The sequence below is a fragment of the Vespa velutina genome, chromosome 4 (genome assembly GCF_912470025.1).
Source record: "Vespa velutina chromosome 4, iVesVel2.1, whole genome shotgun sequence".
Taxonomy (NCBI): Eukaryota; Metazoa; Arthropoda; class Insecta; order Hymenoptera; family Vespidae; genus Vespa; species Vespa velutina.
This window is the reverse complement of record NC_062191.1, coordinates 8,192,906-8,214,120: the sequence shown is the minus strand read 5'-3', so window position 1 is coordinate 8,214,120 and position 21,215 is coordinate 8,192,906. Positions and strand designations below refer to the sequence as shown.

The following is a 21,215-nucleotide window of genomic DNA, read 5'->3' as shown; positions in this document are numbered from 1 at the left end:
ATATATATCAATATATATATCATTATATATATCAGTATTTATTTAACATAAGAAGTAAATGTTGTAAAATATGTTAAAGAAATCTAGTCAACATTATTTTAAGAAACAGTTTAAAATAAATTGTTAAATATAAATGTTGGGAATAAATTTCTTGAAATAAGTTATAAATGTTGATTAATAGATTATAGGATATTAATAAATGTATATAATGAATAAAAATTTAATAGTAATTAATTATTTATCCAGGAATGAATAGATCCTTAGAGTTATCTTTATAGTTTGTTATCATCTCAAAAAAAGTAGTCATTATCATATAGTTATCATCTCAAAGAAAATAGTACGTAAAAATGAAAATGAGATGAAGTATTATCTATAAACTAGCCTTTAAATAGTCTAACAAGATGGCCTATCGCGCTTGCGCATTTTTTTACCATTTACCTCGAAAGTAGAAAAGAAGTTTATAGCGCCACCTTTAATATGATTCATTTGTATGTTTAGTGTTTTCCTGTCATTATACATGGGGTCCCAAAATTATTTTGTAAACACTTGGAGAGTGAACATCGCATTCGTAAATCTTGATATGCATTTTATACGCAATATGCAGTGCCTAACAAAGAAGTTCGATGTTTTACATGGTTAATTCCATTGAAAGCTATGTTTAACTTTCAAGGATAACGAGACAGTATTTGGAACGCAACTTTGTAAGTATAATATTGTTTGCTTAAAATAAGCGTAAAAAGTAATAATTAATGATTTATTTGTTCTCTAGCCTTATTCTTCAAATTATACTATTTTCTTTTTTTATTTTCACTGACGCAATGATCGCGAAAACATTTCTTATGGTATTATGCATAACAAGTCTCTTTTACATTTTTTACGTTTTACGTAAATTAGTGTATTTCCTTTCTGATCCGAATGAACATCGGAAAACTTTACTTCTATCTATCGAAGGTAATTAAATCATTTCGAAAATTATTGTTATAGTATTTCATACAGCAGCTAGATGAATGTTATACAATGTAAAAATATATTTACAGATGGGAATCTAAATTTATCCACATTATGGTCATTATTAATAAACTCTTGTTTATTAAGTATTTTCATATTGCAACATTCGTTTATGGCGAATGCTACAGTGAAAAATGTTTTAAAAAAGTTATATATTAACGAGATAGAAAGAAGTTTTTATAATACATGCAGTGCAGCTACTCTTTGTTTATTACTGGACAATTGGCAATTTATACCGTGGATTAATATTTGGAATTTAAATATATCTAATAATAACATATTGTGGTCAATATTTATATTTATACATGTTCTTGGCTGGTGTATCATATATGGAGGGTGCTTAATAATGGATATTTCAGAATTGGTTGGCTTTAGGCAAGTTTATTATAAGATTACAGCAAGGCCTAGTCCTATGAGTAAAAAATCTAAAGAGTTACAACGATATTATGCACATATGAGACATCCCAGTTTCATTGGTTTTCTTATAATTTTGTGGATACATCCTTTTATGAGGTGAGATTGATTTTGCTATAGTGTCGTAAATAATATTATTACATCTTGTTTAGACTAGAAATTTATTTATAATAATTTTAATGTTTTGTAGCCTTGACAGATTTCTATTGGCTTCAATATTTACAATTTATATGTTATTAAGGTGGGCTATAGATAAAGAAGATTATCAATATCATGCTCATGTCCTTAGATGCAAACAAAGAGAATGCTTTTTTTAATATTTTTGTATACTAAAATAGGAAATGAGCAAGTGCTTTGAGGATGCTTCAATTTTATATAAGTAGATGTAATATAACTGTATGTTGATGTATGTATTAATATTGTATTAACTGTGTCTACGTATTGTATATTTATTTATTATAAAACAAAGTAAAAGTTATATTAATTACGAGAAATGTTATTTTATTAGAATATTAAATTAGAACTCTAATGAAATACATAAATAATTAATTTGGTATTTCAATTAGTAGAGCTGTTCCTTTCAATATCCAATATGATTGTTGTTGAACTGATGGGAGTAATAGAGGTAAAACAAAGTTAGTACTATGTCCTGTAGTAGATAAAACTCCTGCACGTAGACTAGTTTTATATAATGGACAAACATATCTTGAATCTTGTTCTGGTAATTGTAAAACTGGATTCACATGTATAACTGGAAGCCAAGGATGCATTTCACCTGTAATATTAATTATAACATAATAGTAAGAGTTATTGAACTATTTATTTATTTTTATAAGCAAGTTACCTATATTTGCATCAACTAAGATATTGAATTGAAAATCCCATCTACCAGCATCAATAAATAAACCATGTATAAAAACTCCATCTTCTGGAGTTCGTAAGTTTTTATATGCTTTTGGTACCTGTGAAGTAGAAATTTTAATATTCATGTTTAGTACATGTACATACAAATATTACTTCTTTGTTCGCTGTCTTATGTTCAGTTTCTATGTCTTCTTGATCTAGAACAACATTAGTGACATCGAAATCCAATTTTAATTGATCGATTGGGGTATTATATTTCCTTGCATAAGTTTGTAATATACCAGTTATAAAACCCTGTGGAAAAGATAGTCCAGATATCCAAAAAGACAATGGTGCAGTATGTAATAACCATATCTAAGTATAAAGAGAAAAATAAAATTCATTATATGTTGCAGGTAATTTAAAAGGAAATATATACCTCTATGAAATCAATACGAAGTTCCAAGTTTCTTATCCAACTTCCAAGAGTTTTTAAAGATGGGTATACATTAACATTGTGCCACATTTGTGGTACCTAATTTTATTTGAATTAATATTTATATATTCATATTTTTTTATATCAATACTTATCAATATTTGTATTTATTTATTCTTTAATTATAAAGACTTGCTTGCCTGATTATTGATCAAAGCTGTGAAGACAGTTTCAAGTTCCTCTGACATAACAACAAATCCTTTAATAGCTCGTTGTAGATTTTCCATCGAGGCATGTATTTTTGCTAAAAGTTTATTATATCTATCTACTTCGTGTAAAAGAACTGTAGTGAAAGATGGTATTCTACCCTTTTCATCTACCTAGAAATATTGTAAAAATATTTGTAAAATTTTATTATTGTATATAATTGAATATAATTAAGATTTTCCTTACTTTGAAGTGAGAGGAGTGACACATTTGAGAATCTATGTTTAAATGAATTCTATCCATGACCATATCTGCTATTTCATATGCTATTTCTGCAATAGATTTACCATTTGATGCAATACTTTCTTTAGGTTGTGCTTCCAATATAGTATTTATAATAAATTGAGTCTCTTTTAGCTATAGTTGATTTTAAAATTAGCATTAGTATACAATATTTTATATATATAAATTCATATTTAATATTTACAGATATATACATAAACACACACACACACAACTATAAGAAGTGCATTCTTACTTGGTAAGCTATATTTGCATTTTCATGCATTCCAAAAATTTCTGAATCTTCAACAATAGGAAAAATATCAACAAAATCTTTAAATTCCTGAAGTTTCGTATATTTGGGGCAGTAATATATACCAGATGCTGAATAAGTATAATCTGAAAATATATTTTAATCAAAAACTAAAATTGTCATAAAGAATAATCTAATATTTTCTTTCGGTTATAAATATTTACCAGTATCTAAAGTTTTAGGAGAGAAAAATATTTCTAAAATTGTTTTCAGAAGACGAAGATCCCAAAAATCTGTTACTCTTCCTCCATATGTAATCTCAGCTAAAGTGTATAAATATATTTAGTGTACTGGTTGTTCAATTTACATCATGACTTTGTAGAACTCATACCTGTGATATATATTAATGCATTCCATGGTATTGTACCATTTTCACAAAAAATTTGCAAGTTCAATAAACAACATTCTCGATCGCTATCATTAAATTCATAAAGTATATTCCAGCCTAAGGGACCGAATTTTTTTCTTTCTTGAATAATTCCATGGAAGAAACATATACCAAATATCATTTTACGCCAACTTTCATCCAGAACTGCATGTAAAAATTGAAGAAAATATATAATAAAGTAAGTAATTAAAATTTATAAGAATTAAACAAGTCAATTTACACATTTTTCAATAAATTATTTGTGAATAATTATGATATTATAATAGTCCCTACAATAGATGTATTCCATATACGAGTGTATGTTAAGTCCCTGTACATTAAATTTTTAATAACTTGTGACGTATACGTAAAATACGTAAAATAAGGTTTAAAAACATATATTATGACTAATAACATCAATAAGTTCAATAAAGCGAATGAATCATTCTACATATAATGCCGTACCATTATCTTCGAAAAACTCCTCTTCTAAATCTAAAAGAGCTCTTTTGAGATTGGCCTTCAATCCTTTTGGTGGTTCATTGGTAACTTTTACTGCATTTTGAAGAATCGAAACTGGAAAGTCACTGCTCGGCATTGAGCTTAAAAATAATCGAAAATCTGTATGCAATTGATCGTCAGGTGTTTCAGATATATCCGCTACTATTTTTTCCAAATTGATCAACCATGAAACAGCCAAGTGACAATTTTGTAAAAATATCCATCTGCCTTCAGTCGTACCGTTTTTTATTAATTTTTCAGCGATAGGACCTTGACCTTGTCCCAAAGATATAGAATCGAATCTATGGAAATATTCTGTTTCTATAGCGAATCTTTGGAAACCACTGAAGGGATCGGATCCAGTAGTGAGTATAAATATTAGTGGTGTTTTATTAGATGTGTCTGGAAAACTTATAAAAGAAATAGAAATTATTATGTTTATAAATTAAACATGTTAATAAATTTGAATAAAAATCTTAACGAATCTTATTCATACAGTGAATGAAGACTAGCTGTTGGTGATTCAATGAATTTTGGACCAAGATGTTTCGATACGTAAGCCGTAAATCCAAAGATAAGACATTCTTCTTTTAAGCATTTTAATAACATCAATTTCTCAATATCATTTAATATATTATTCCAATCATGTTTTGCTTTAATTACATTTGTGGGATTCACATTGATTTCCTGAAAATAAAAGATATAAAATTAATTTTTAATAATACGAGTTAATGTATATCTCTATGAAATATATATTACTTCTTCTAAATAGTCGAGTTTCAAATTGATTTTTTTCAGTACATCTTCTAAAATATTTTCAAATTTTTTCCAAGTACTTGCAAGATAATTAATATTATTCCACATAAGATCCGTCAATGTTGGATAATCCGGTTTTTTATTCTGTTAAAATGAATATTTCTATAATAAATATATTTGTTCGTCTTTTATATTTTTATTTTCCAACATACAACTTTAATTTGAGTTCCACCGCGCAAAAGAAAGTTCCATTCTGTAAGATGTACAATTTTTGCGTCTAAATGTATCGCTATGTTCATCATCATGCTAAATATTAATTTGTGTTTCTCAAAAAGACCACGAGCCACATTAATATAAATTGCAATTGTGATTTCATTATTCAGTATTCTAAGACGTTCTGCGAGTATTGTGGTTTTCTCGCTGGTTTCTATCACTATGTTAAATATCTAAAAAGGAATGATAGTTAAAATTCGTATATAAAATAAACGATATATTTAAACAGCATAATGAAATTGTTTACCTGATTAAAGTATTTTAATGAAAATTGATACATAGGATCAATATCAGTTAAATCGGCAACTACAAAATATAAAACAGAACCACGATTGGCTACATCTTGATATCTATTGCGTTCAATTGATATCTTTTCTTCCGTTGCTTCAGATTCAATTAATCGTGTAGCAATAATTGCCGCGGTTTCTTTGCTTTCGTTCAATGTTTCTATAAGTTCCTCATTATCTAAAATATTATCTCCTGCACCATAAAGTAACGATAGAATTCTATCCTCGATGTTGTGCAATTGTCCCTTATCAGCATTTATTTTAGCAATTAATTCATTTCTAACTTCTTCAAGATCGGGTCTTTCAAGTCGTACAACATCACTGTTAATATTAAAAAATTTCTTTAACTATTCATTGTTTTAATTTTTAATATAATAAACTTATGAATTTTTAATATAAAACAATTCACGCTAGTAGTTGTTCTTGAAGACCGTACGAAGTAACCGTAAAATTAATGATCGTCACTTTTATACAAATTTCTGGCAAATAATGAGGATTAGCAAGTTTCGTTGTTATATATAATTTAAAATTCTCGTCATATTCAATATCATTGTCTCCCAATCGTATTAGTGTTCTCCCTCCCTACAATGAAATACATTAATAATAATCAATTAATAATAATCGATAATTCAAGCGAACGTATTGATAATGGAATATATTCATGTACCTGTACAAATAATTTTTTAAGTAAAATGGGTTCTAAGCTTGGATCTAATGTCTCGCCGACTTCTTCCAATAAAACAGGTGTCCCAATTCTTATACATGCTTCTAAAATTCTCATGAGATTATGATCTGTCAATTTGCATATTTTTATATCATTTTTCTTTTCCATATTTCGTATCCATCTATTAGCCTTAACAAAAAAAGTGATATAATGAAAAAACAGCAAAGATAATTACGTATAAATATAATATCGATATATGTACATTACCTGTTCTTGCGGATCAATCATAAGAGGCCATCGACTAGATTGCATAACTATAGCAGCATTTTCTGTACTTGTTTGATCTCTTGGTAAACCGTACATATTCCATAAACGTATCTCATAAGGATCGGCAAGTATGCTAATTAAATTATAATTAGGCGTTATTTTAATATATAAATCTATGCATCTTGATATCCACATTTCCATTAATTCTTCTCTGTATATATTCGTAAAAGCACCCAAATAAGCCAGTGCACCGGAAGCGATCAAAATATCGCCAGTTAAATTTTCTATTTGCTTATCAAATTCCTGAAGAATATATTATTTAATCGTGATTAAAATCAAAGAAATATTACAAATTGACACATATATCATTTTAATTAATTTCTATTAATTTAACCTCGGTCATAGTCTGCCATCGTTGTTTTTCGTCGCTAAGAGCTGATGTTAATCGACCCGATCTACTTAATCTAGCTTCAGTAAGTACCATTTCGTTTTCTAATTGATTCAAATTATCTACCGCAGCGTCGTATTGTTTTTGCAATGATTTTATTTTCTTCTCAACCTCAGCCAGTTCTTGCTGTTTCAAAGCTAATAAATTTTCGATCTCTGATAGTTCATTTTGTGCTTGCTTCAATCTGAATTAAAAAAGAAATTATAAAATCTTTCATTATTCTATTTTCTTAACTTACTTGTGTCGTTTTGGTTCCACTACTCTGTAAATTTTGGCATAACTGTCCATTGCTCTTACCCAGACACACATTGACTTACATACTTTACTCTGCTTCGCAACAAGTTCTGGTTTAAAATCAGGATGCTTTATATATTGCTGTAATTTTTGTAAAAGTGTGTCGCTTATGTCATCTTTAGGATAGGCAATTAATCGATCCAGAAAGTGAATATCTCCTAAAACTAATTTAGCAGTGGCCCAATCAGTCCTATCAAAAAAAAAAAAAAAAAAAAAAAAAAAAAAAAAAAAAAAAAAAAAAAGAAAAAAAAGAATTATTCAAGATTTTGTCCTTTTTTTATTATCTCTTTATATATTTAGTTGTACTTTTCTCTCAATAGTAAATTTACAGCTTCCATGACAAAGCGAACCAGACGTGGAGGTTGATTAAAAACTTTGATCTCATTAATATCATTCTTATTAAGAGCTTTTAGTGCTTGCTCAGCTTCCTCCAAAGCTGGTATCACCGCTTCGAGATCATGTCTTGCATCAGCTTCTAAAACTGCAGTTTCATCGGCTTTGATCTGAGATAATCAAGAAACGTATTAAATTTTAATATTAAAAGTTGCTATATTTGAATTTTATTTCATTTGATAGAATTGAAACATTCACCTTCGCAGTAGCTTCTTCTGCGACCACAACATATTTAACTTTGTCACATTCAATTTGTTGCTTTGCGATCATCTTCACTAATTGTGTCACTTCCTCTGTACTGATCTTAAGTTTTGGTGCAAGGGTGATTAATTGTTCGTTCATTACGGTTATCATATCATTAGTCTCATGTAATTTCTGTGACGATACAACAATATAAATAAACATGTTAAAGATATAGATTCTTGATTGGTTTACATACGTTTAAACCGTTCATGATTTTTTTCTTTAGTGTTAAGATCTCCTCTTTTTTTTTATGCAATGTCTTTTGATAGAGTTTCAACAATTCCAAATAACTGCTTGGCGTTGTGTAATATCTTCGACGCATTTCCAAAAAATATCGAATTGTTGCTTCTTCTACTGTCTATTTGTAGCATCATATAAATTTTATGATATTGTAGACATATTACATTGTAAATATAGTATAATATATATATATATATAAATATTGATTTATATAATAATATATAAAAAATAATTTAGTACTTCGTGCATCAGAACACAAATTGAACAAAGTGCAGACAACACTTTTTCATTATCCGGTATTATTGTTACTATAGAACTCTCTGCTACCGAAAGAAGAGCGTCTCTTGGCCACTTTGTGAACCAATCGATTGTACAACAATTCACCAACGAAGGAAACATACGACAACGGCGTCTAGGTGAATGTTCAATAATTCTTTTTTTACAAAATTTACTATGAAAATATTTCACAATTTTGATTGTATTTCGTTTACCTGAATGCATCGCCGATAGGGCTCATACAAATCATAAGATGCAAATAGTTTCTAACCCTTCCGACAAAAAATTGATAAATAGTATCTCTATCACTCTCACTGATACCAATTTCTTTAGCTGCTGGCCTTGTAGCGATAATAACTTTCTCTAGTTCGTCTGTTTCATATAAGTTTGGAACCTCGCCTATAACATACATTAATACATTACACATGCGTGTATATATATATATTGTTTTATATACACATATATATACGTATATATATTGTCAAATCATAAATCAATGTATAGTGGAAGGATCATAGAAAACAGTTTTAAATTAATTATATATTTAATTTAATTTATAATATATTTCATATATATTAAGCCGGTTTGTTTCAATGAAAATATTAGAAATAGGCAATATTTTATACTTTGTTGAAAGTGTTCCTTGCAAATGACATTTTCCAATAAGAAACTTTTTCTAAGATATCAATTATGCGTCACATATCATAAACATGTACAATCATATTGCTTTCCATTAGGGGCTGAAATGTCTTTGATTGATGCGAAGAGCTTTATCGACGGAGTATAAAGTGATGCCTATTTCTAGGTGCTATATAAAATATTCGTATAAATAATTGTAGAAAATTATAAATATGATGAGATACCAGTATTGAGAGTGTTATTAATATCTTCCAAGAATTCTTCGAGTACGATTTGAGTATCAACAAATAGAAACGTTGTGTGTTCCGCCTCTGTTCCTGGTTTAAAATAAAATTTACGAAGATCTTCAAACCATAAGTTTTTATCATAGTTACGAGTAACTTCGATTTGATAGCACCTAAGCAAAAAATCTTTTGTATACTCATGTGACACATATATTCTTGAGTAATTTGAATCGAAGTAATTATACCGATAATAATTTAAATGCGACGATAATTTTACTAAGCTCTGTTTTCCCATTCCACCTACTCCAACTAATAATCCGTTGCCCCTTTCTGATCGAAGAATTCTTGCAAGTCTGCAAACATGTTCGATGGCATCCATAAAAAATATAATTCCCATTTCCTGACCAATGCTTAATGAATAGTCATCTAAATAATCCTATAAAAGAGTATATATTCCATTTGTTAAAAAAAAAAAACCAAATGATTTATCTTAAATAACACTTGAATTTTTCAAACCTGCAAAACAGATTTTATTTTCGTTATGTCTGTAATTTCTTCATAAATTCGTTGTTCTAATGGTGCGCCAAAGGACATGAAATCGCCAAAGAGTAAAATTGGAAGTTTTTCAATAACTTTTTCATCTGGTAATGATATCACCTCGTCGTCAAATGCAGTAAAACAAATACTTGATAAAAGTCGATAGAAATAATTCTTGTCTTCAAGGTTTATCAGTCTGTCATGAAAAACACGTAGACATTCATGATAAAACAATCTGTAATAATAACAATAACATAGTATATTTTCTTTTTATATTAAAAAAAAATTATATATGGAAGTACCTTAACATTTGTTTAGGTTCTCTGATAATTGATGGATCAGCTTGCATCATTCCTTGCACGCATTTTGATAAATCACGCAAGTTAAAGAGGTAATGGCTTTTTTCTGGCGTAGGTAAAAGATCGAGAGAAATTCTTAAATACAATTGAATCGTTGCATTCACTATTTTATCTCCAAGATCTATTATTGGCTGTACAAAATCTTTCAGAAAGCCTCTCATAATCGCCCTTAATAATTTAGAAATTCAATTTTTTGATTACAGTATAAATATAAGATCATATTTTTGATAATATATGAACCTAAATATGTTTTTCAGAGATTCTTCTGTCGGTGATGGTATATATAACATCGCGAAGTGTCTCACGAATCTTGGTGTAAGAGGATTTCTACCTCCGCCAGGTGGTGCACAAGCTGCTGTAATTACAACATCTTCTATATCCTTCCAGAATAATTTCTCACGATCGTACATTCCATTGTAGTCTAAGATTTGTCTATACTTCGGCACAAATGAATTATCTCTTATTTGTTAGATACTTCCATATCGTAATAAATATATAAATATGAAACAATATGTAAAATACCGTAATAATTCGATTGATGGTTGAGATCCATATGTATCCAATTTAGGCATATTGATATCATCTACAAAAACGCAAACCCGTTTGCCAATAGGTGCTCCTAGAACTGCTCTTTTCCTTTTTTCTAATTTAAGTTCGAGAATTTCTTGAGTACGCCCGCTGCTAGTTTGTGCAGAAAAGATCAAAGTTATAGGTATCCAAAGATTAGATTCTTGAAGTGCGTTTAATACAATTTTGGTTGTTATTGATTTACCCACTCCTGTTAATAATATATTTAAATTATTAATGAACAATATTCTTTTATATCTTATTATATAATACTAACCTGTACTACCAGTAAAAAGAACTGGCATATTGATCATAATAAGATTTTTCATTATATAACCAAATCTTATCGTGTTAATAGTTGGTACAATAATATCAAAAAATGGCGTATCCTTGTTATATTCAAATACCGGCATTATTTTAATCCATAAATCTAATTTTCGACTTTGCATGTTCATGTAAAGATTCCATAAATCAGCGGACGGTAATCTACGTGAATAACAATAATTGCAATTAATGAATTTATTATGTTTAGATAAAAATGTTTAATTCTACCGTGCATCTGGATGTTGATCGAATTGTTCTTTAACATAAACTTCGAAAAATTCACGATACGCATCGACGATATTGCCACCGATTGACCAAAGAAGTGAATAAATGAAGGATTGGATAAGAAATGTTTTTATTCGTGATCTTTCTGTTATTGCATCAATAACATTTGGCTCGAGTATTATACTTTTCATTATACCACAAGCCATGTTGGCTTTACTGATATCGACCTATTAACAGACAATTAATAAAATACTTTAACGTTATGAAACTTGGCAAAAACTATATGAGCAAACCTGTGCGATAGCGTGATCACAACTTCTACCGAAAAAGATCAATGCATTTTCGAAATACTGTTCAAAAAGATCAATAATTAATTGCTGATATTCTGGAATAAATATATCTTCGGGAAGCTTTTGAACCCATGTCTTTACAAGAGGTAGCCATTTTAATTCGGTAGGATCAAGATACACCATTCCTATGTTCAAAAATATATTGTCAAATCGTATTCCAGTGTACATAATTAATGTAAGATTAGCTTCATCATAAAAGCTAATTTTACGTTAAGTTCATTTTGTAACTAAATTTATATTATTTTATATTATTTTATATATATATATTAAATGTATATTATTTTATAATGTGTAGCACGTAACAAATAACGGATTCATACAGATTGGTATTAAATATTACATATTGCAAGGCGACAAATAATTTCTTACTAATAAATAGTAATCGCAAGCAACATTTTCGATGAAGTACGAAGAGTTGCCTATTTTCAGGTGCTATATAAAACACTCGTATAAATAATTACAGAAATTCGTAATAGTTTAACTTTAAATCGAATAATAGAGTATAGCTGTTAAGAGATTATTTATTTTATGTACATACCACATCGACTAACCGTTGCTGGTGAAGCTTGAGCAAGATCCATAACTTCGAAAATCATGTGAACATAAGGTGTAAATTTAATTCTTTCGGAATTCGCGAGACATAACATTTTATTATCGTCCAGGACTGTGTTCATATTTTCAATCCAGACAGCATCGACAGGACCATCACAGACAACCCACTGATGATCCTCTGTCTGAAACTGCATAGAAATATTTTGTGTATATACGTATATAATTGATAAGTTTATTTTATTATACTAACAGAACATGCGAGACGTATTATAACAGCCAATAAACCATCATGCCACTCATTGGTTAATGGATTTACTTCTCCATATAATTCACCGATAGTAATTGCTTTTGGATTAAGTATATACATATGAACAGGTTGATAATATTGATTTTCTATAGTCATTTCATAAAGTCGCGTATAAGTTTTACATAGCGTCTGAAATAAAATTTAAGATGTAATTATTAATTATTAATTCGTTCATCGTAAACTGCCATTTGTTCATCTTTTTCTCTTACATTAAGAACAGTAGATTTCCCCGATCCAGTTGGTCCTACTAACATTACACCATGCCTGACTCTCATAGTTTCATGCAATTGAATAGCTTTTCTTATGGTACATTTTTCTGGTTGCAAATCATCCTCTATTAATATCTATTAATAATTTGTTAGTATTTTTAATGTTTCTATTATACGAATAAATGTTCTGCTGTAAATTTATTACCGTAATTGCTATTTCTTCGAAAATACCATAATCTTCATCAGGTATTATAACATCAGGAAAGAGATCACTAACAATACCTTCAAACAGGTTTGCATCATCGCTTAAAAACTTCGGAATATTGCTGTCACGTAAAGCTTTTATCAATACGACGTCTTCGGATTTATCAGGATTATCACGTTTTAAAGTTCCTGCCATTACTAAGACGCTTTTAACAGCCCTTTAAAAACCACATTAGTTATGTTTTAAAAAGTAGATAACAGTGATATTGTATTTGTATAATTGTGCAAGCTTCTTTATTCACTTTATCAACTTCTATCGTTTATCAACTTCTGTTGTTTTCTATATTTTGTTATCCTACTGATACCTCATTCCAAAGTCATAGTGATCTTGCTGTGACAATTGTTCGCTGCATAATGTATACATTAAAGTCATCTTCTTTGATAGCAGCCCGGACATTTCGAATCCTTCAGAATATAACGTTACCTCCGCAATTAATTCTACAAATCAATATTTTAATTTATTAGATAATTATAATATTTATCATATTTAAATCATAAAAGATTTTTATATTTTTACTATAATCAGGAACCATCATGGCGAAAGGCCGAAACAAAGATTTCAAATTATCTGGTAATTCTGTACGTCCAGCGTATCCGGGATTCATAGTGATAAAAGTTGAACAAGACATGACTAATTTTATCATACGACCTTCGAACATAAATCTATAGCAAGAGATAAGTATGTATTTATATAAACGCATTAAAGAAAATAAATGATAATGATGACTCACTCTGTAGCTCTGATGAGTTTCGCATTTCTAATGGTAATTAATTGTTGAGCTATTACGGAAAGAACCTCAATATCTATTCGATTAAATTCATCGAAGCAACACCAGGCTCCAGACGTTGCTAGTCCAGAAAAGAATCGACCCATCATCTGATAATATAAATAATCTACCATCAAAAATTATGTTAAATGATGAAACATTTAAGAACTTTTTGGTACTTTGTAATCCACTCCTTCAGAACAATTAAATACAACACATTGAATTGCAAGGGCTTTTGCAAGATCTTTGGTTGTTTCTGTTTTACCAGTACCAGCTGGTCCAGCAGGAGCACCACCTAATAAATTTTCAATTGTAACATTGAGAGTAATGAAAGTTATAAAATAAATTTACCCAAGTCTAATTGCAAAGCTCCCATAAGACAAAGATAGCATTTATCTGTGAGTGGCGTTATGACGAGTCTTCTTTTTCCTCCAAGATATTCGTAACCATAAAGATATTCAGAATTACTCATTTTCGTTAAACAATTATCGATTTCATCATCCCAATAATAACGCAATGCTTTAACCCAATCAAAATGTGTACTGAAATATCGATACATACGTATGTGTATATATATATATATAATGTGTGTGTGTGTGTGTTTGTGTGTGTGTGTATGTGTATAATTCTAAATGAATGCTTTAAATCTTACCTAGAATCGATTTTATTTTCTACTAAAATTGTGATAATATCTCTAGCGTGTACATCAATGGTAATTAAATTGATTATTATTTCGCGTATCAATCTTGGTAATTCCCCTCTAACCATAGCGGCCAATAGATTTAGATCCTATAAATATATTTAACATTAATTATTTATCATTCACGTACTGGCATAAAGTTAGCGGAGATATAAAATAGAAAATACATATATTCTACTTAACCGAATAACACTTTTGCTCGAACGATTGCATCGAATTTATAATATTAAAGCCAGAATCTAAGATGAGGTGAACGTTGCGAGCCCAAAATATTTGTGACACCGTCAGTACTATCTATGAGGAAGGGTGGTTATTATAAAAGTATTTCGATAAATAATTATATTTATTAATAGAATGACATAAAGATATAAAGAATGAAGATATTCATTATTTATTTTGTACATAAGAAAAGCACCTGGGAAGGATGAGAAAAAATAAATAATTCTCGTCCTCGAGATTCTAAATCAATGATCGCTGATTTCATTCTTTTTCTTAAAGTTATAAACATGGATTCTTCTACTTTGCCAAGCCAATCTTCTACGTTTCCTCTCGCTCGTAAACCTCTTCCAAGAGCAACTTTCTCACCCTCAGGTGATATCATAGCAATAATATCGGTGGTGAGAAGAGTTGATACTACCTCACCATGTTCATCTTCTTTCGTTGTGGTTGCAAACTCCAAACGAAATATACCGTCGAAACATTTTTGCAAATGTACTTGGACAGCATGTGGATTTTTCGTCTATTTGTTTAATAATGTATTTTCTTTTCTCTCATTCTGTATTAGTCTTGATTCTAATTCGTAATGTTGGTTTTATATTCGTTACCTGTGCTAATATCTCTAATAATTCGTCATTGGACAAGAAAAAGAATCGTGGAAAAGCTATTCGTTTTACTTCTAGATAAGCTTCTAAGCACTTCATTACTTGATCGAGATTGTTATTGTTCTCAGTAAGTTGTTCTAACATACCAGGTTGTGTACAAACTTCCATAGCTAGCGGCATCTGAAAATATAATGTATGTGTGTGTGTATGTGTATATATATATATATATATATATATATATATATATATATATATATACGTGTAATGAAATATTTTACAATTTTCTCTCTGAATTTTTTGATTTATTTATTGATAATACCTTGGCCGTTTGTCTCATGATATCTTTCCAAGATCTGTCAACTTGAAGAAAAAGTTTCGCTTCGGTAGGTAATTGTCTCTGAATGTCAGGTGCTGAAAATATTGCTTCCAAATATAGCCATTGCTGTTGACAATATTGCCATGCTTCCTGTTGAATTTAGAAATGTATTATTTGAAAATAAGTTTACTTTTTTATTTTTCCATTTATAATGGGATATAATTCTTTTTTTACCAAAGTCATTGAAAAAAGATCCAATTGCTTCAACCAATCTTCAACTTTCGGTTTTATCGGTCCAACGTATCGTGACGCAGCTATAGTTTGTATGTTAATATTACTCTCATCTAAAGCAAGTTGGATCTCCTCCAAACTTCCTAATATAAAAACATCCCGTGATTCTTTATAAGGTATGATGATAAACTCCAAATCTTTCCATAAATCTTCTACTTTTGCTAGCATTCCTTCTAAATTCGCTTCTGAACTAGCTGCAGCAGCAATTTCCATGAGTTCATTCGAATAAAAAAATGCGCCGAGATTTTCTAATAAATTCCAAGTTATAAGCTCGTCCGGTTTAAATCTGTAGTTCAATAATCCTTCGATTTTAATCCAATGACGTTTTTTCAAAAATGGATTTCGTAAGTATCCCAAAATTGGTAGTTTATTTTTTATCAGTTCTACGTCCTTCTTCAATATTGGTACAACATCGTTCGCGGGCAAACCTTTCTCCATTTGAACAATATTTTTTACAATTCGCGTCGTTAACGCTGTAACGTCTTCCACGTTCAGTGTATCGAAGTCGGCAAATTGCCATTGATCCACCGCATTTTCCCAAGTTGTAACACTCTCCCAAAGTAAACTACGCAATTTTAATTCACTCATTACTTGATCAATAATTACAAATCTTGTAACTTCGACCTATAATAAATGTATATATTATATATATATATATATATATATATATATATATATATATATATATAATTTTATTTTATACTATACTGTTATACTACATTTTATATACATTTTAAATATAATAGAATATACTGTATTAGAGAGAAGATATAGAATAGTAATACTATTATAATACTATAATATTACTATAATATTATTATAATATAGTAACATTCAATGGATATTTTATGGTATATAGTATATAAAAGTAAATATAAAAAAATAAATAAATAATATATATAAATATACTACGCGCATGCACGCACGCACATACATACATAAAATATTCTGTACTATATTTTATACTATATATATTATTTATATGTGCATTGAAATATAGAAATTATATTTTGTATAGATTTTTATAATTTTTCAATACCTTAAATGCTCTTTGATATGACCGATATTCCTCTGCAGTTGCTACACAATCATTCAATCGTTCTGTCAAATCTTTTAATGTTTCTAAACATTCATCTACATTACTTTTAGACTCTATTAACCACCCTTGCTGTGAAATTGAATATCAAAAATAATAGAAATCAGTAACAATATTTTTATATCAAGTAGTAAATATATTTTTACCGTCACTTCTTCGTTAATTTCAGATACTTTATCTATTAAAGATGTAATGTCCTTTTGAAGTTGGATATTAAACTTTCCTATTAATTTTCCTCTTTCCTCCATTTTCTTTTCGACTGCTAAACGCAAAGTAGTAAAATAAACGCTTATGTTCTGTTGAAGAAAAGAGAACATATGTTTTCTTAATAAATTTCTATTTATGAACAAATAATAAATTAATAATTAGATATTTTCGAAGCATAAAAATATTTTTTTTTTACCAAATAGTTCGCTACATCATCGCCTGGTACTATTATCTGGAATTCTTCCATTGTATCGTACAACTCTTTAATGTAATCATATTGATTCTCCATCATATCCACTTTTTCTTGAGCTTTATCGATAAATTTTATATATGATACGAAATCGTCTGTCGATACTGGTTCAGATTGTAGATAACTTAACGATACAGATGCTTCAGTAAGTAAATTATCCACTTTACTTTTACCAATCCTACACAAAAGAAATAAAAAGTTAGGAAGTTAAAAGATTTTAATACACACAAAAATATTACCCTGGCATAACAGCTTCAATAACAAATCGTTTTCCTTCGGGTGCGAGTGCAGCTGCTTTCTTAAAATTTTGTAACTGAATGTAAAAAATACCTAGTGGTTGATAATCAACTATTTTATCAATAATATTCAGTTCATTTTGATAACGGATACACCATTTACGGAATAATCGACACTCAATATTATCCCTAATTATGTTTTCTTCAAATTCCATGTCTTCTAAATAGAAATCGTATATTATTTGAAAACGTTTCCAATAACGCTTCACAGAATCAATGTTGTCATTCAAAATTGTTGTTAACTCTGCTTTCAAAGTTTTTAATGATGGATCCATGCTAAGAACGGTAAGAATTTCCGGTGGTTCCCCACAGATTTTTTTTTCTATCTTACGATTTATCACCGGTCTGGTATTGAAAAAATCAACACGATTTTATATATTATTGAATATTCAATAGATGAAATGAAAGTCATACACTTTTAGCGTTTACCTGGTGAAAGTGTAAAAAAAAGGATCTGAAAGTAATGGCTTAATAGCGTGCAAATTTTCTTCCCATGTTTTTTCTAGAGTTTTAAACGCGTCTTGAAATTTATTTTCAGATGGATTCATATGTATTCCTTTTTTAACGGATATAAGTAAATCTATAATAAAATATGGTCCCTAAAAAAATTAAATTATATTGTAAATATATTTTTTAGATATGACATACACAATCGATGATGTTGTTCTACATAGGTAACGCTCTACAAAAATAAATGAGTATGTTGCCTATTATCAGGGGCTCATAAACTTTCGGATGAGTTAGCAACATTATCGACTGTATATAAAGTGATACTCCTTTTTAGGCGCTATATAAAATGCGTAAATAATTATAAAATGTCGGTGAATGAACAAAACCGATTAATAACTTTAAACCAAGTAATAAACAAACTGATTATAATCACGTGGAATATTTCTCCTTAAAATTATTAGTAGTGAAAAATCATTCGAGGTGTTAATTATTTGATTTATCATAAATGTATACCTGAGTACGAGGAAAAGGTGGCTCTAATACAACATCCATTAAATCATTGTCCAGTGATGCATCATCAGGCAGATAATTTGAATGATTTTTAAGTACATCTATAAAACTTCTGTAGGTATTTAACAAGAAAATTTGCATCATGCTTGTTTGCATATAGTCGATGAGATGAATAAAACTATAAAAAATATATAAATAATATAAATAAAATTTGTTATATATCAAATTAATGCTTCAATAATCTGCTGAAGTTGAAATTGTATTTTTTTTATGTACCAAGAAAGACGATAACATTTGTCTCGTTTTCGTGCTTGTTCGATGTAACTCATCTTTAGGATACCATCCTTCGGCATTTTAAATTTCACTTCAGTAAACGCAACTGTAAGAATATAAATTACAATTAAACGTATGCGATAGTTATTATTAATTTTTAAAATTATGTATTTTTTTTTGCATGAAATATTACGGAGTTTTCCATATGCAGTTTGTTCTATTGTTATATTTGAATCGTCCGGAGTATAACCAGCTTCAAGAAGCGCTTTCAGACAGGCATTGTTCACAATATCCTTTGTTAGATTTCTAAATTCTTCTAATTTGTTTCGAAATTCTTCTACTTTCCGAAACTACTTATGATTAAAATTACCAGTAAATAAACTTGCTTAAACAAAATGCGGATTCTTCTATTTACAAGAATATTTACCTGTATTTCTGTAAAGTCAGATAAAGATAATTTCTCTGTGACAGAAGCATCGTAAAAACTTAAATTAAGAAATACAGTACACATAGCTTTGATTTCAAGTAATGCCTTGCTAAGTATCGGATCTGATATGAAGAGATTTTGCTCCATGTAATTACTAACTTTTATGAATTTTCCGAATGTTATTTGCTTTCTCCATACATAAAAGGCCTTCCACATTCGAAAAATAAAAAAAGTTTTTATCTATAAGCATAATAAATTATCGTATAAATATCAATGATACAGATCGATGGACTTTTAATAAAAATGTTAAATATGTTACTTTTATTAATTTCATATAAAAAATGTATTCTTTTTCCCACGTTTTGATTGGTGTAAAAGTAACCTCTTCAATACTGTATTGTGTTACACCATCCTTACTAATAGTTAAATATGCTTTACCAGTTTCGTTATATTCAACGACCCTGTAATGCAATTGATTTTTCATGATTTAAAATATAATATCTCTTTATCAAAATAATTTAAACGTTTATTTTTTACTTTAGAGCATAAGGTGTAAAATATTCAGATGAAGGATCTACAGCGTATATCATGTAATAAAATATATGTTTCGGATTTTTTCGCAATTGTTCGATCAATTCTAATTGATCTGCTATAATTGGTGGTTGAGATTTAGTATAAGACGTATCGTCGATCAAACTTTTCGGCTTTACCTGTACTGTTAAAAGAAATTAAATTTCATTTTTAAACAATTAAATTAATTAAATTAGTTAAACAATTTTTAATAACATTTTTAAAACAATATTGTATTGTATAATAAAATATAATAAGAAGCATAAGAAGTCGTACTTATACGGCTTTTAATTTTTTCTTCATCTGTTACTTGCAGTTTCGGCTTTAATACTCTTTTAGTAATTTCTTCTTGCTGTTTTGCAAATCCTGTCTATAAAATATAACTCATTAATTTTTATTCTATTATAAATAGAATAAAAATTAAATTAATAGATTTTTTTTTATTTTATTATAAAATCGAATAAACTCACCAGTGGTTCACGTATTTGTTTTTTATTCTCTATTTTTTCGAGTACTTTGTTATGGGGTATATGATATAATATTTCATCCGAATAACTAAAGTGATATTATTTGAAACGTAATATAAATAAAATAGAACAAAAGAAATATTATTCTTTAAGTTTTTTTTTACCTTTTGTAAGTTTTTGCGGATACTTGACAAATTCTAGACGTAAGAACATCGTAAATATTTTTATTATTTTTAGAATATTTTACGTTTATTTCTGTATCACTGTATTTCTGATCGGGACAAATATTCGAGGTTAAGGAATCACTTATTTCTTCTTCTTCTTCTTCCATGTTATTTTATTTATTATCTATAATCGTTTTTTCAATATGTTTTTCAGTATCTATAAAGTTTATCGGTAAGTAATAATTCGTTCGTAATTGAAAAATAAATTATAAAATGTAATCACTATGTATGTATTTGAATTCAATGAATTTTTTAACCTAATGATCAAACAAATGAATTTATTTTACCTTGGAGATAATATGAATCAATATGAAATTAATATGAATAAAAAAACATAATATTTAATATAAATCTGCATTACCGATATACAATAATTTATTATTATCGAGGATAATATATTTTTCAAAAAAGAATTTAAAAGAATGATTTTAAATATTAAAACTGATATATTACCGACATAGTTCTCTCAAGTATTAAGAAT

General features: G+C 28.5%; 2 protein-coding genes across 3 annotated transcripts; one reads left to right on the top strand and one right to left on the bottom strand.

The window, feature by feature from the left end:
• Positions 1-407: 407 nt before the first annotated feature.
• On the top strand, positions 408-1,909 carry LOC124948507 (nurim homolog). 2 transcript variants are annotated; one of them, XM_047492213.1, is made up of 4 exons: positions 408-701; positions 770-951; positions 1,038-1,521; positions 1,664-1,909. In XM_047492213.1, exons 2-4 carry the CDS (start codon positions 819-821, stop codon positions 1,737-1,739), a joined length of 693 nt encoding a protein of 230 aa, XP_047348169.1. In that variant the 5' UTR covers positions 408-701; positions 770-818; the 3' UTR covers positions 1,740-1,909. The 2 variants fall into 2 exon arrangements, with proteins under 2 accessions (XP_047348169.1, XP_047348168.1); XM_047492212.1 differs by having other exon boundaries at positions 412-701; positions 1,613-1,909.
• On the bottom strand, positions 1,864-20,958 carry LOC124948509 (dynein axonemal heavy chain 6). The gene is made up of 62 exons (XM_047492214.1): positions 20,675-20,958; positions 20,514-20,598; positions 20,320-20,413; positions 20,011-20,188; positions 19,793-19,934; positions 19,474-19,713; positions 19,240-19,396; positions 19,050-19,152; positions 18,777-18,951; positions 18,243-18,412; positions 17,757-18,158; positions 17,464-17,695; positions 17,207-17,356; positions 17,004-17,132; positions 15,908-16,588; positions 15,677-15,823; positions 15,361-15,537; positions 14,952-15,275; positions 14,720-14,830; positions 14,489-14,625; positions 14,188-14,378; positions 14,016-14,131; positions 13,801-13,946; positions 13,587-13,732; positions 13,375-13,507; positions 13,011-13,227; positions 12,806-12,940; positions 12,540-12,725; positions 12,276-12,477; positions 11,681-11,862; positions 11,391-11,614; positions 11,116-11,324; positions 10,794-11,049; positions 10,512-10,703; positions 10,215-10,439; positions 9,892-10,147; positions 9,621-9,811; positions 9,376-9,548; positions 8,728-8,911; positions 8,477-8,648; positions 8,193-8,354; positions 7,952-8,128; positions 7,667-7,863; positions 7,305-7,550; positions 7,013-7,250; positions 6,619-6,921; positions 6,355-6,540; positions 6,097-6,269; positions 5,648-6,008; positions 5,340-5,573; positions 5,131-5,271; positions 4,868-5,058; positions 4,336-4,781; positions 3,835-4,035; positions 3,668-3,766; positions 3,447-3,589; positions 3,155-3,325; positions 2,902-3,081; positions 2,705-2,800; positions 2,440-2,640; positions 2,267-2,384; positions 1,864-2,197 (listed from the first exon to the last, which is right to left on the bottom strand). Exons 1-62 carry the CDS (start codon positions 20,839-20,841, stop codon positions 1,968-1,970), a joined length of 12,231 nt encoding a protein of 4,076 aa, XP_047348170.1. The 5' UTR covers positions 20,842-20,958; the 3' UTR covers positions 1,864-1,967.
• Between the last annotated feature and the right edge of the window lie 257 nt (positions 20,959-21,215).